The sequence below is a fragment of the Struthio camelus genome, chromosome 1, assembly GCF_040807025.1.
Source record: "Struthio camelus isolate bStrCam1 chromosome 1, bStrCam1.hap1, whole genome shotgun sequence".
NCBI lineage: Eukaryota > Metazoa > Chordata > Aves > Struthioniformes > Struthionidae > Struthio > Struthio camelus.
In genome coordinates, this window is record NC_090942.1 from 16,881,486 (window position 1) to 16,894,498 (window position 13,013).

Sequence of the window (13,013 nt, forward strand, 5' to 3'; positions counted from 1 at the left end):
TCTATTTGTTTGCTGATCCCTTGGAACAGTGTTCCTCAGCTCCTAGAATAAAAATGAAGATAGAGCAGACTTCAGCAAATAAAAAACACAGGCACTATCCTGACTCAAAAAAGCACCCAGCGGTTGAATACCACATTCTGAAAGAGTCATGCCATGCAAGCAGTGGTACAAGTTAACTATACTAGCTTTCAGAAAACAAACAAACAAGATATGCTGGAAATAACCAATAAAATATTTTCATTTGGTGTAGGGACACATGATATCATAGTTGATCAGCAGTTAAAAAATAATCTGTAAATAGGTGAAAACCTTGAATGTGGTCCCCATTCACAAGGACATCATGGAACTAATACTTATAAATCCAGCAGGGCACCTTCGACATTAAAATGCTCTTTGCTTCCTCACAGATAGCACTAGGCAAGTGTCTCACTGAGGGAAAAACAAGGTGAACTCTCTTCTATGCCATCCTTAAACTGAGCTTTGTTTTCACACTCAACTTGTGTAAGATTATGTAGATGTTCCCAGTATGACCACCTCTCTGCTGTAGTCTTGATGTGTTCAGAAGAGCAGCTGTGATTTATGTTACTTTTTGTGAGTCCACAGGGAAGTTTAAAGGCAAATTTAGGAGTACAAAACAGCATCCCAAAATTTATCGTCTTTGAAAGCAAAAGGTTGTAGATGAGCTATCCATTATTACCATTATCCTGACTGCTCAAAACTCTGAAACTGTTCCTGTTTTTCCCAGAGACTTGTCTGGTTCTGGGAAGAGGTCAAATTTCAGGCACATACCCTAGCAACCCTACCATCTTTTCCTCGTCTTTAAATGGTCGAAGACGTGATCCTCCCACTCCATGTTTCTCTAGGAAATGGACCCATCTCTGGAAAACCACCATTGCCCTCTTGTCTTCTGTTCCTAGTCATCTTTTCTTCTTTCTTTCATGCGTCTGTCTATTTTACTATTCTTTTAAAGATTTGGCCAGCTGTAGAAGAAGTAATGTGAACTTGTTCTGCCAAAGTAATACTTTTGTCTGTGGCTACAATATGAAAATGGTAACTGCTGTTTTGATCTTAGGTTAACTCGAAGTTCATGTCGTAGGGGAATAATACCTGTACGCAAGCACTTTCTCAGGTTCCTTCCCAAACTGATTGTCTACAGAGTTTCATTAAAATAAGACAGGCACTGTCAGCGATGCTTGAGCACACAACGGTTCTGTTGTTCATCTTTGAATTAGTCACCCTCACGTGGTTAGTCTTCCTAAACTCGTTGAACAAATAAATACACATCACTGACTGAGAGGAAGGCACCCGTGCTTAGTACTGTTACATGCCAGCTATACAAGATAGTTAGACAGATATATATATTTTCTTTATGAATTGAGCAAAAACGTTTCACTGTGACCTGTCCTGAAAACTCGGTTAATGTAGTAACTGAAACTGGTTTTGTTGTATTTGATAGCTCTAGCTTACATGTAGTAAGTGCGTGTGTGTGTGTGTGTGTACACATACATACATACATATATATATATATATATATATATATATATATATAAGTATTATACTTTATTTTCCTGAATTAAGTCATCAATAATCTGAGTTATCTGCAAACTAGACATCAGGATTGATTGTGCTGTTACTATTATATCACAGAACCATTTTTAAAAATGTTTCTCATTTTATTGCAAATGTCTAAGTGACTGGTCATTCTGATAACTGAGTATTGCAGTAATAAATTTGGTAATACATTTCCTTTATTAAAACTAGAAGATTATGAGTATGTAAAGAGATAAACATAGGTTTCAGAATACTTTTGCCAGCCCTTATAAAATGTAATGAAAGTTTTGATAGACAGTGTATGCTGTAGAACTGTAGAATGACCTCAGTATAGTCCTAACATTTATTAAGTGCATAGTAAGGATATATCAGTTGGTAGTATTTTTCCTTTTGTTGGCACGTTATTCCTGCAAATCAGAACTTAATAATTTAATTAAAATCGTAAGAGATAGAAAGGAATATATCAGTTCAATATGATAGGCATCTTTAGCATGAGTAGAGTTGGAGGAAGAATTCCTCTCTCGTGAGTTTAAATACAAAGATCTGAAAAACTGCTCACCTAAACTATAATGGCTGTAATGCACACTTTCTGTAATCAGTGCTAACATTTCCACTTTCCTTGTTTGTCTTTGGCTCAAGCTATGTATTACTGAGGGAGCAATCTGTTATTCACACAGTAAAATATTGTCACTTCACCTCTCTACTAACACCAGTGAAACTTTGCTGTTTAACAATAACTGAAACAATATTTAGGGAATTATTTTGTAGAATCTTCCAGCATGATGGTATTATGGTGTATATGGTTTGTAAGCTTTAGTCACACAAGGATGGTTTTAATCATGTTTAACAGGGCTAATATCCTGTCTACACAGGAGCTACAAGTATACTATGTATGTGTAGAATCTCTTTGGAAGAATAGTGTGAAATGCAAGGTATTCTACAGTGACTTTCATTATGCTCAAAATAAAGGCACATGTAACCAAGTCAGTTATTTTGATTATCTGCGTTGCAGTTTCAGTTACAAATCAGGATGCTGCTATGCTGGGGACTACATAGATAGAAGGAGAAAAAGATCATCTAAGACAAGAGACAATTGACATCTATGTACAAGTAGATCAGGACACTTTTACTGTGGTGTTAGCATTCCAGCAGTGTGCTGTCAAGATGTTTATAGTAGAGATGTAGCCATGATGGTATAAGCATTTCAGCACAGCAATGTTTGCAGAGAGAGTAGTGTCCTGTATTTTACTACCATAGATAGGAAAAGTGGATGAGCCTTTGGGCTCCTCTTCAGGTCTAAAACAGAAGTAGCGAACAGCAATCAAAGGTTGAGAACAGTTGCTCTGAGTTTAAGGTATGTTACTCTACTAATCTTTGGAGGAGAGGGTTTTAAGGAAAGTTTTGAAGTGAGCTGGTGTATTTTTGTGTGGCTGGCATATTGAGAGGGATTCAGTATCTGTCTGCAGCTTTACCTAAGAGGGGTCAGAACCATCTCAGTGGACCAGGTGGAGCAGGAGCTGATTTTGAAATGACAAAGATGATCATACTTGAATGTAACTGTAATTTAGATCTAATGAAATAGCTGCGTGATAAGTTATAGAACTGTAGCTAGAGTATGAGTACTGTGATTGTAAATGGTAGCTTTCTGTTATGGATATCACTGGTTGGAAATATGCCTTGCCTAACTGATGACCAGTAGATCTCAGCAAATGAGCCTCTGTAGTCTGGCTGCTTGTAATAACAGGAAAGTGGTATTGAAGTCCCAAGAGGTTCTTCCACTTCTTTATTAAATACTATATTATATTTGCTATATCCTGGATAAGACATCGTGAAGGAGTATCTTGCAATTCCCTGGCTTTTTAACTACTTACAGCAACCTCTATATTCTTTGTCTAGTGATATTTAGCCAGAATTTGCTGTAAAGGCTTATGTTATCTTTTGGGAGCAATACAGGAATCATCAGAAATACAAAGAAGTACTTGATCTCATGCCTGAGGTGTAGTGAAGCATGTACAAACAACATGAGACCTCAGAAACAAGAATCAGGCAGTTTTAAACAAGGACCTAGCACCTAACTGAAATGGAATTTTTATGTATAAATATGAAGATAGCCATTTACAAAAACAAACAAACAAACAAAGACAAGCTCTTAATTGTGTAGATGGCTGGAAGGCTGAAGGCACCAGTGTCCTCATTTGTAAACAGAGTTGGTAAATTTACTGTTGCACTTGTCTAAAAGTCCCTGTGCTTTTTCTGAGTTGAATGTCTTGGCTGTTTTTCCTGTTTGTATTCATCAAGTGACAAATTAGGCCTTTTTCCCTTGCGGAGTCCAACTGAGTAGACATACTCTTACCAGTGAAACTGAACTCAGCTGTCCTGGCTATTTTCATTCAATTATGGCTGGAGGAAGGGTCATTCTCTTATCTTATGTATGAGAATGCCAGCCTAAAAACAAGGAAACCTGGTTTCCAGTCTCCTCTGTTCCTGTAAGGAGCTGGAAACAACAGCCCTACAATCTGAAGGAGGCATACTTTATAGGCAATGCTGATAATATTCCATGCGCCCATTTAAAAAGAAAGGAATGTGAGATTCAAAAGGAGAGAAAGCAAAATGATATTTTGGCTCACTGGCAAAGCACCATATTTGGGAGGTGAAGGCAGAGGGTTCTGGGAACTGATTGTACCTTTAGAACAAAGGAGTCATTGCATAAAGGGCATAAACGATGCTGAGAGCAAAGAGTAAAGGTGAGGGCATACCAGGTAAGATCGCAGGTCCATCTAGCCTGGCATCCTGTTTGCAATAGAGACAAATAGCATCCTGGGAAGAGCAGCAAATGCAACAATCATAAAATGACACTCTCTTCTAGGCTCCAGTGCATTGCAGCTTATGTGATCCTTTTCATGGTGTTTGATAATCCCCAATAGATATTGCAAGACCCTCCTCTCAATAGATTGAACATTTCCTGCCTAAGATGCTTTTTAGGGTTCTCACCCTTCTTGTTCAGGAAAATGAATACTTGCATCCTGCAGAGCAGGAGCAGCGAGTTCAACAAGCCCACAGCAGCCAAACAGACTCTGAAGCCGAGACAGTCAGGGGATGAGCAAAATGCTTTGCGTGTTGTGAGTGTATCAGACTTTCACATATAAGTGGCTTGCATGCACAGAGTGAGTCTGCAGCATATGCTTAATGAGACTGATGAATCTAAAACAAGTGGAAAAGAAAATATCTCCAAGAAACATCCATATTTCTGAATCTTTTGTTATTCTGAGAGGCTGCCTGTGTGTTAGAATATTACGAAATCACGTGTTACATAACAAGAAAGAACAATGTAGTCCAGAATATATTATCAAGCTCAGTTTGTATTTCCCCAACTGGATAATAGGAACATATTAATACAGTTTTATAGTTGGATAAAAGAGTATGGAAGACAAAGTTAAAAGTTGCTAAAAATGCAGCAGAAAGGAAATTTCATTAAATATTTTGAGATGACCAATTCAGAAGTTGAGATTCAGATTGAGAAAGATAAAATAATCTATCAGAAAGAGAAATGGGACTTGCAGAACAAGGGCACGGGGCAAGGGTCTTTTATTGCAAAATCACTCAACAGAAGATGGCAAGGTACAATTTGCAGCTCAAATTAAGAGACTCCTGAGAATTGTAGGAAAGTCATACTTACAAGGTCATCTTACAAATCTAAAGCACAAAACAGAATGACAAGTAGTGTATTCTAAGCAGTAGGGAAAAAGCAGGAAAAGAAGCAATTGCAGCACGTGTGCTGGCATCTAGAGGGTTGCTTTAGCAGGACAGACTATTTATTCACTCTATTTAGAGACCTCAGCAGAAACTAATGAACTACACTAAGGAAAAAAGAAAACCATAATTTCAGAATCAGGAAAAAACTATTCAGCTAACCAGTTACAAAAAAAACCTATATACTTTACATTTTCTGTGGAAGAGAAAGGCACTATGATCTTTGGGATCAATCTCCAACCTCAGGAACAGTTCATAGGGCAAGCTGCTCCAGGCCGGAACAACCTGAAAGCTGGTAGTGCTCAGGCCAACAAGAAATTGCTAGCAAGGGACCATGGAGTTAATGCTGTCAGGCTTTCTAGGCTCCACATATTCCCATCTAGTCCTGGATGAAAGGGACATGAGAGCACGGAGGCCTCAACTGGGTTGGGAGAATCAGGGGGGAGTTGCAGGCTTGAGGATGTCAGGTCTCCAAACCTTCCATCCGCTTGTCAGCAAACATTCTCTGACAGTGAGGCAGGATCACAGAAATCCCACTCTGCTGTCATTTCAAATAAATTGAGGAGCCAGGAGACTGAGATTTTTCTTCTGTGAACATAGGGTTGTGGTCTGTGGCATAGAATCTAGTTGGAGGCCTGTAGCTAGCGGTGTCCCCGGGGGTCAGTCCTGGGTCCAGTCTTGTTCAATGTAGTCATCCGTGACCTGGAGGAAGGGACAGAGTGCACCCTCAGCAAGTTTGCTGAGGATACAGAACTGGGGGGAGTGGCTGATACCCCAGAGGGCTGTGCTGCCGTTCAGAGGGACCTGGCCAGGCTGGAGAGTTGGGCGGAGAGGAGCCTCCTGAAGTCGAACAAAGGCAAGTGCAGGGTGGTGCCCCTCGGGAGGAAGAACCCCATGCTCCAGCACAGGCTGGGGGTTGACCTGCTGGAAAGCAGCTGTGCAGAGAAGGACCTGGGAGTGCTGGTGGACAACAAGTTGAGCATGAGGCAGCAATGTGCCCTTGTGGCCAAGAAGGCCAATGGCATCCTGGGGTGCATCAGGCAGAGTGTTGCCAGCAGGTGGAGGGAGGTGATCCTGCCCCTCTCCTCAGCCGTGGTGAGGCCTCACCTGGAGTACTGTGTCCAGTGCTGGGCTCCCCAGTACAAGAGAGACACGGAGCTCCTGGAGAGAGTCCAGCAAAGGAGTACGAAGATGATGAAGGGACTGGAGCATCTTCTCAAATGAGGAAAGGCTGAGGGAGCTGTGCCTGTTTAGCCTGGAGAAGAGAAGACTCATCAATGTGTACAAGTATCTGAAGAGGGGGGATGTCGAGAGGATGAGGCCAGTCTCTTCTCCGTGGTGCCCAGTGACAGGACAAGAGGCAATGGGCAGAAACTGAACCACAGGAAGTTCCATCTGAACCTGAGGAAAAACTTCTTCACTGTGAGGGTGACAGAGCACTGGCACAGGCTGCCCAGAGAGGTAGTGGAGTCTCCCTCCCTCGATATATTCAAAAGTTGTCTGGACGCGATCCTGGGCAATATGCTCTAGGGGACCCTGCTTGAGCAGGGAGTTTGGACCTCCAGAGGTCCCTTCCAACCTCAGCCATTCTGTGATTTTGTGATACCCAGCCAGGGTGCAGAGATGCTGGACGTGTTTGGACGTCTGGAGCCTCATGTTCCTGCTTCTCTGTTTGTTGTTATTCTACTACATAGGGTGAAGCATCTGAAGTCTAGAGACTTGCCTTCTTGTTTGGTTACCTAGAAGCCTGGCTGGTAAGCAGTGAGGGAACTAGGCACATCGTAAAACCTTTCTGCTATAATGCTGCCTGCTTTCATCAGAATCAAATAATCTCTGCCAAATATTTTAATCTTGATGAGTTGTCAGTCTGATTTAGAACTGTTCTGTCTGAGAATTTTCAACTAGCTTTCCACTGAGGAACCTGTTTCCAAGGCGCTATCTCATATCCTTAGCACGGATATAAGCATTTCATGGCAAAATACAGGAGAAACAATTCCCATTTATGATTTGCCTTCTTAACGTTATCATCCTGGGGAGTTTTTTGTATATAGCTTTTAAGGTCATGGCTGCTCTACAAGGTAGATTTGAATAAGTATCGGTGTTTCTGTAGATCCATTATTCTGTCATATATCTGGGTAGAGCTGATAAGAACGTATGTTTCAGGACAGGAAGGAGCTCCGTAGTAGATAGTTTAAATGTCAATAAGCATTATAGTGTGCATATCTTTTCCTGCTGTATTGTGTCCTGTTTTATCTACATCACAATGAGCACGTAAGAATAAGTATTCAAGATCGAATTGTGTGAATATTTCTTATTTAGCAAGTAAAATGTGGCTAGAGTGAAGAAGGGCATAAGCCTGAAACTGTGATGTATAATTTATTTCCACTTTAACTTTTTGAGAGACAATTTTACACTAAACTACTTCAGCGCATTTTTTCATTTTTATATTGTTCTTTTTAAAAAATCTTTCCTGCTTCTTTCAGCCTGTGTCTTCACCAACCATTACTATTTATTAACTGGTGCAGATTTTTTACAGTACTGTGAAATAGTTGTAACATGTATATGATAGTATTTTGGAGGAAAAAACATAGATCATTATCTTGGAAAAAGCTATGACTATTACTTTGTTAAAAGTCAACAGAAAATTTTGATGTTATGATAACATAGGATGAATAAAAACGTTACATGATGTGAACAGCAAACCACGTATCTTAAGTCTTTTGGGAGCTAGATTTGAAAGGGCTTTAAGTCTTTTTGTATATTGAATTTCTGGGTTTCCTCTGGCATAGCCTGGTCTTGTGCCTGAAACCAAAGGTCAAATCCTATGGTATGAATTTACTATATCGCTAATAATAGGAAATCCTAGGCCAAAGGTAAAGAGTTTTTTAATATTTTTCATTTAACTTTTCAATCCGAAAAGACAAGCTTCAGAGAAGCTGTGGAAAATAACCAAGCAGTGGAAAATAACCATTTTAAATTATTTAAACTGTTATGAGTAGCTATAACCTCTGACATTTGGCACCACATGAAATCCAGCAGCCTTTATTATGCTGAATGCCAGCTGCAAGACTCAGTTACACATACCTAATAAAGCCTGAGGAGCAGCTGAACTAACAGCCACATAGGTAGACTGTGGAGTGAATAACCAAACCCCTCCCCATCCACCAGTCCAGAAAAACTCTAGGAGAGGGATGGATGGATGGCTAAATAAGATACCTTCTGCTCTACAATTGACTGGTTTCTGATACCGCCTCCAGAGGATGTTATGTGGAATTATGCACAAGAGAAGCCGGTAGGATAGAATAATCAATACAGAATTTAGTTCCATCATTCATGTCATGCATTGATTTTTGTGAGGACACTGAGATAGATCATCCAGTCCCGGTTTTGTCCTCTGCTGGCAACAGCATAAAGGTGATACTCACCATTGTCATTTTTATACATTCTTGTGTCTTGCTGATGTCCTGTCTGCTGTTGTGTACTTGATTATATTTCTGCTTGAAGTAAAAGCTGATTAGGAATAAATTTAGAGAAACCTCGAATCCTGAAATGTTCATTTCAGAAAAATCTGTTGTTCAAATTTTTTTTAGACTAAAAAAATCATATTTGAATAAATGCTCTCTCTTCTGTATTTTTGTTCTCAAGCCTTAAGGGCATCGCAGCCTATAGGATTGCTCTATTTTAGCATTTGATTCATTCAGAGATTCCTCTGAGATCTTTCTTGTCTTGCCATTTTTGATTAGCTAAAGAGAATCTGGATGGGTAAATTTGCAAGGGACAGTTCTGGTTTCCTATCTCAGATGGTCTTGATGATGTTATGATTGAAGTTTGTTCATTAGTCATAACTTCTCACTTGATGTCTCCAGTCCTCCTTCTCTATAGTCAAAGTGATGCAGTGTTTCCATACAGGATTGTTGGCTAAAGACCACTTTAATGCATCATATTTTGCACATGGTGTTCATATTAAATGCAATTTGCACACAATTGACTTCAAAATTCACTGCTGCACTTGGTAGTAGTTGGAACTGGCTGCGCTCTGTGCCGGGATACTATGCTGAATGTGCTTGCAATCTGAATCTTCTTAGGAATTTGTATGTCATTAAAAGATAGCTTGTAACCACAAAAATTGAATGGGAGGTGTTCCACAATTTGAAAATCATAAATTCGCATCGTGTTTAACATGATAGGATTGTTTTTGCCAGAAAGTCCTACTTTTTGTTAGTTATTTTTAATATCATTTTGCATACTTATACACAGTTGTGATTTACAAAAATATTTTTTATTCATCTCCAGTCTTCTGTTCCTGTCAACTGTTTTGGTTGCTGTCCTTTGCTGTCCCAATATGAATTAACAATATGTAATTAAGGCTCTCCAATGTAATATTGGAATTGTCCTTTCCTTTCATAATTGATAATAGCAGGGTTATAATTTTTCATCTGTCCTTGCAAGAGAAATATTTACTACTTCCAGATGAAATATTATTTGATTGACTTCTCCTTGAAATTTTTGTTTCAGCTCCTCTGCCTATGCAAATGTTTCCTGTAGTTTATATCTTCAGTAAAAGCTATCTGAATTAATGCAGTTTCCTAACTGAAAAACTGTTCAAACCTCAATTTTGCCTATCGGTTATGCAAGAGAAAGACATCTTCAAATATATTTAGTTTCTAAAAGTAGACAGTGTGGAAATTCTGCAGTAACTTTTTAATTTAGAAAGCATCCATTAATGAAGAGCAAAAATTTAGGAAACTTCAGGAAAGTAGCAACTGCCCTACAACTTGAACTTACTGTAATACATTTAGAAAGATTTTATTAAGAAAAGTGCAAATGGCTGGATTTTAAACAAATACTTTCTGGCTTTTTAAATCCACGTAATCAGCTTTACTGATTTAGTTTCTTGGGAGTTCGTTGTACAGTTACTTTTGCTAATAATAATATAGAAGTTTAAGCAGATTATTTCTTCATTCACTGAGGCATTGTTTGTAATAAAGATACACATTTGAAATAGGATTATTTCCTTGGTTGTGTGTGTTACAGGGATAAATATCAAAGATGTGTTGGTCACCTTAATTATATATTTCCAGATGTTACATTATGAAGTTTAATTTGAAATTTGTAGACTTACTCCATTTTTTTAGTTTCTTGATCTCTTTTTTTTTTTTTTTTAACTCATAAAACAATCCCTTAGTGTATATCAGGAGCTTTACTGATGAGAATGCATCTCTGAATCTTAGCTGACTTCTAGGGAAGATAAAAATGCAGGTAGGTTAACAACAGTAGCAATGATCTTGAGGCTATGCAAGATCTAGGGAAGTTTGTGCCAGAAACTTTCAGAGCAGTTATGCTGTGTGAAGAATTTTGGAATGCTTTCATAGATTATGTTCCCAAATTCCACTGAGTTTGTTCTTGAGGCTGATTTTCGTTTGAGATTGATCCTAAGTGAAGTGTCTGTAGTTCTCTGGGCATCTAAGTTTCTAGCAGAGCCGATGGGGATATAGCCAATACAATCAGTGGAGTCTAGAGAAGAGTTAGTTTACCCTTGAGCAGACAGTTATGATTTCGTCATTTGAGCAACTCTCACAACGGCCTTGAGCATCTTTTGGTTCCCTAAGTGTGAGCACCTCTTGCTCTTTGAGATTCCCAAGGGAATCTGAGACGTCTCTGTGGAGCCGGTAAGGATGACACCAGTATGATCTGCAAGCGTCCTGCGCTCTCTTCGTTGAGATGTGAAGGGCAGGCAGGGCATTCCTGTGTGCTGGATGTTTGTATGTCAGTCAGCTTCCACTGACTGTATTGACTGTATGTCCATCAAATGTAGTGGGAGGTCAGACAGCTAGCTTGTACATGGAGACACATGGTGTTATAATCTCAGACTGAATCCCACATCCATTATGTGTGCAAATCCTGATTGGTCGTTATCCCTGTATGAATCTTTCTTTTCAACCCCGATCTTTCTTTGTTTCTTAGTCAAAATTCATTCCATGGATGAAGTCTCCTGCAGTCTGATCAGCATTCACTGGGAGATGTTGCAGGTGACCTCACTCTTTTACCGAAACGTGGTACAAAAAAAGGACACAGATCTGCTTTTTTGTGTTTGTCCAGGACTGCTCAAAATGCAATCTTTTGTGTGAATGTTCTACTTCATAAATAGACAAATTATGAAAGAAAAGTCCCTCCAGGACTATTCAATGTGAAGACGCATTTCTGGCTCCGGAAAACCTTTCCTCGTGGACAAGGATTCCTCATGGAATCCAAGGAAATTGTCATCCCATGGTTGCTGTGTCTTTGTATTCTGTTTTGGGCAGTTTCTATTGTCTTATTTCCGACACTGACAACTTGACTATGCACATTCTAAGCATGATTAGTCAATGCCATTGTTTTTGACATATGCAAATAAATAAACTGTTGCTTATGTACTTATTTATTTATTTTTCAGTTATTGTAATGGATGTATGTTAGATCCAGACTGTGGTCTCTGCTACAAACTGAATAAGTCAAGTGTCGTCGAGTCCTCATGTATTCGTGTTGATAAAGATTCTACAATGAAAGCAGCTTGGGGCAGGTATGTCACTTTTCAGAATTTTCCGATCTTAAACTTTGCTGACAGTTTATTTTATGCTATTGAGGACTTTCACATAAAATGCTACTTTTAAGATGTTAGAAAAAAAAAAAAACTTACAATTGGAAAAAATAGAAAATTTAGTTCTAACAAATACTCTAAATAAAAGCCTATCCTGGTGTGTGCACACACTTCTATGTAGTCTACCAATGAGGAAGTGTGGCAAAAGTACACAACCAATTAGGAAAATTCACTTTTCCCTGATGCATTCATTCTTTTGAGGTGGCATATTCCCTAGATATACACTTAAAGCTCTCCTTTTAATTTTCTTTTTAAATACTTTAATTCAAACACATTTTTTAATATTGCTCTATTAAAGAAACCTTATTGTTCAGTGAAGAATCTAAAATGAAAAAAACCTAAAAAGTTTAGAATATCAGGAGCATAGTTTGCAGCCACAGATTTCTGTGTTCCGCTGCTTAAAAGTGGCAGCATGGTATACCTTGCACCTGGAGCGTTAGGATGTATGCGTTCATAGATAGAAAAGTCGCATTGTAACTCCTCTTTTTTTTTTTAAGTAGTGTAACTTTTCCCTGAACTTAGAATGAGCTATGCCACATGCACACCATAAAAATATTTGGGAAATATGCAAAGGTTTGGGAGATTGTTTATGGGGTTTTTTGTAAAAATTTTTATATGTATTTCTCAGAAGTTAAAGCTGAGTGCCTTAGTGTCAGAGAGTCATATTGGACAGAGCTTGGAAGGTATGGAGATATCAATTAATTGTAAAATTGTTAATGTAAAATGATGGTAAAATTGCCCTCCTTTTGATTTCAGTACTATTAAAATATCATGCCTGGTCCTGTAGATCTTTCCAGATGCAGAAGCGGGTAGCATAGTTCCTTTGTAACCTGATTTTAAAAGTAATGTGATAATTTTGTGACTGTTACTGTTTGTTAGTAAGTAACTGTGAAGACTATGAAACCTCATCCCTTCTGCCTGTTCTGTGACTGTCTTCCACTGCACATTATCCCCCACACATACCTTGTATATTAGCTAATACTCTGATGCGCTCTGCAGCACTTGGAGACTTAATACTCCTATTTGTCAGATAACAGATCTGTCTTTTGTATTCTAAATCAACATTTGTTTCATA

General features: G+C 38.8%; 1 protein-coding gene across 1 annotated transcript in view; it reads left to right on the forward strand.

Annotated features, from left to right (window-relative positions):
* Positions 1 to 13,013, forward strand: part of SLC2A13 (solute carrier family 2 member 13) — a 175,027-nt gene that overhangs the window by 130,533 nt on the left and 31,481 nt on the right. The window contains exon 7 of the mRNA XM_068930516.1: positions 11,735 to 11,860. Coding sequence (XP_068786617.1) covers positions 11,735 to 11,860 — 126 coding nt within the window. The remainder of the gene's footprint in view (positions 1 to 11,734; positions 11,861 to 13,013) is intronic.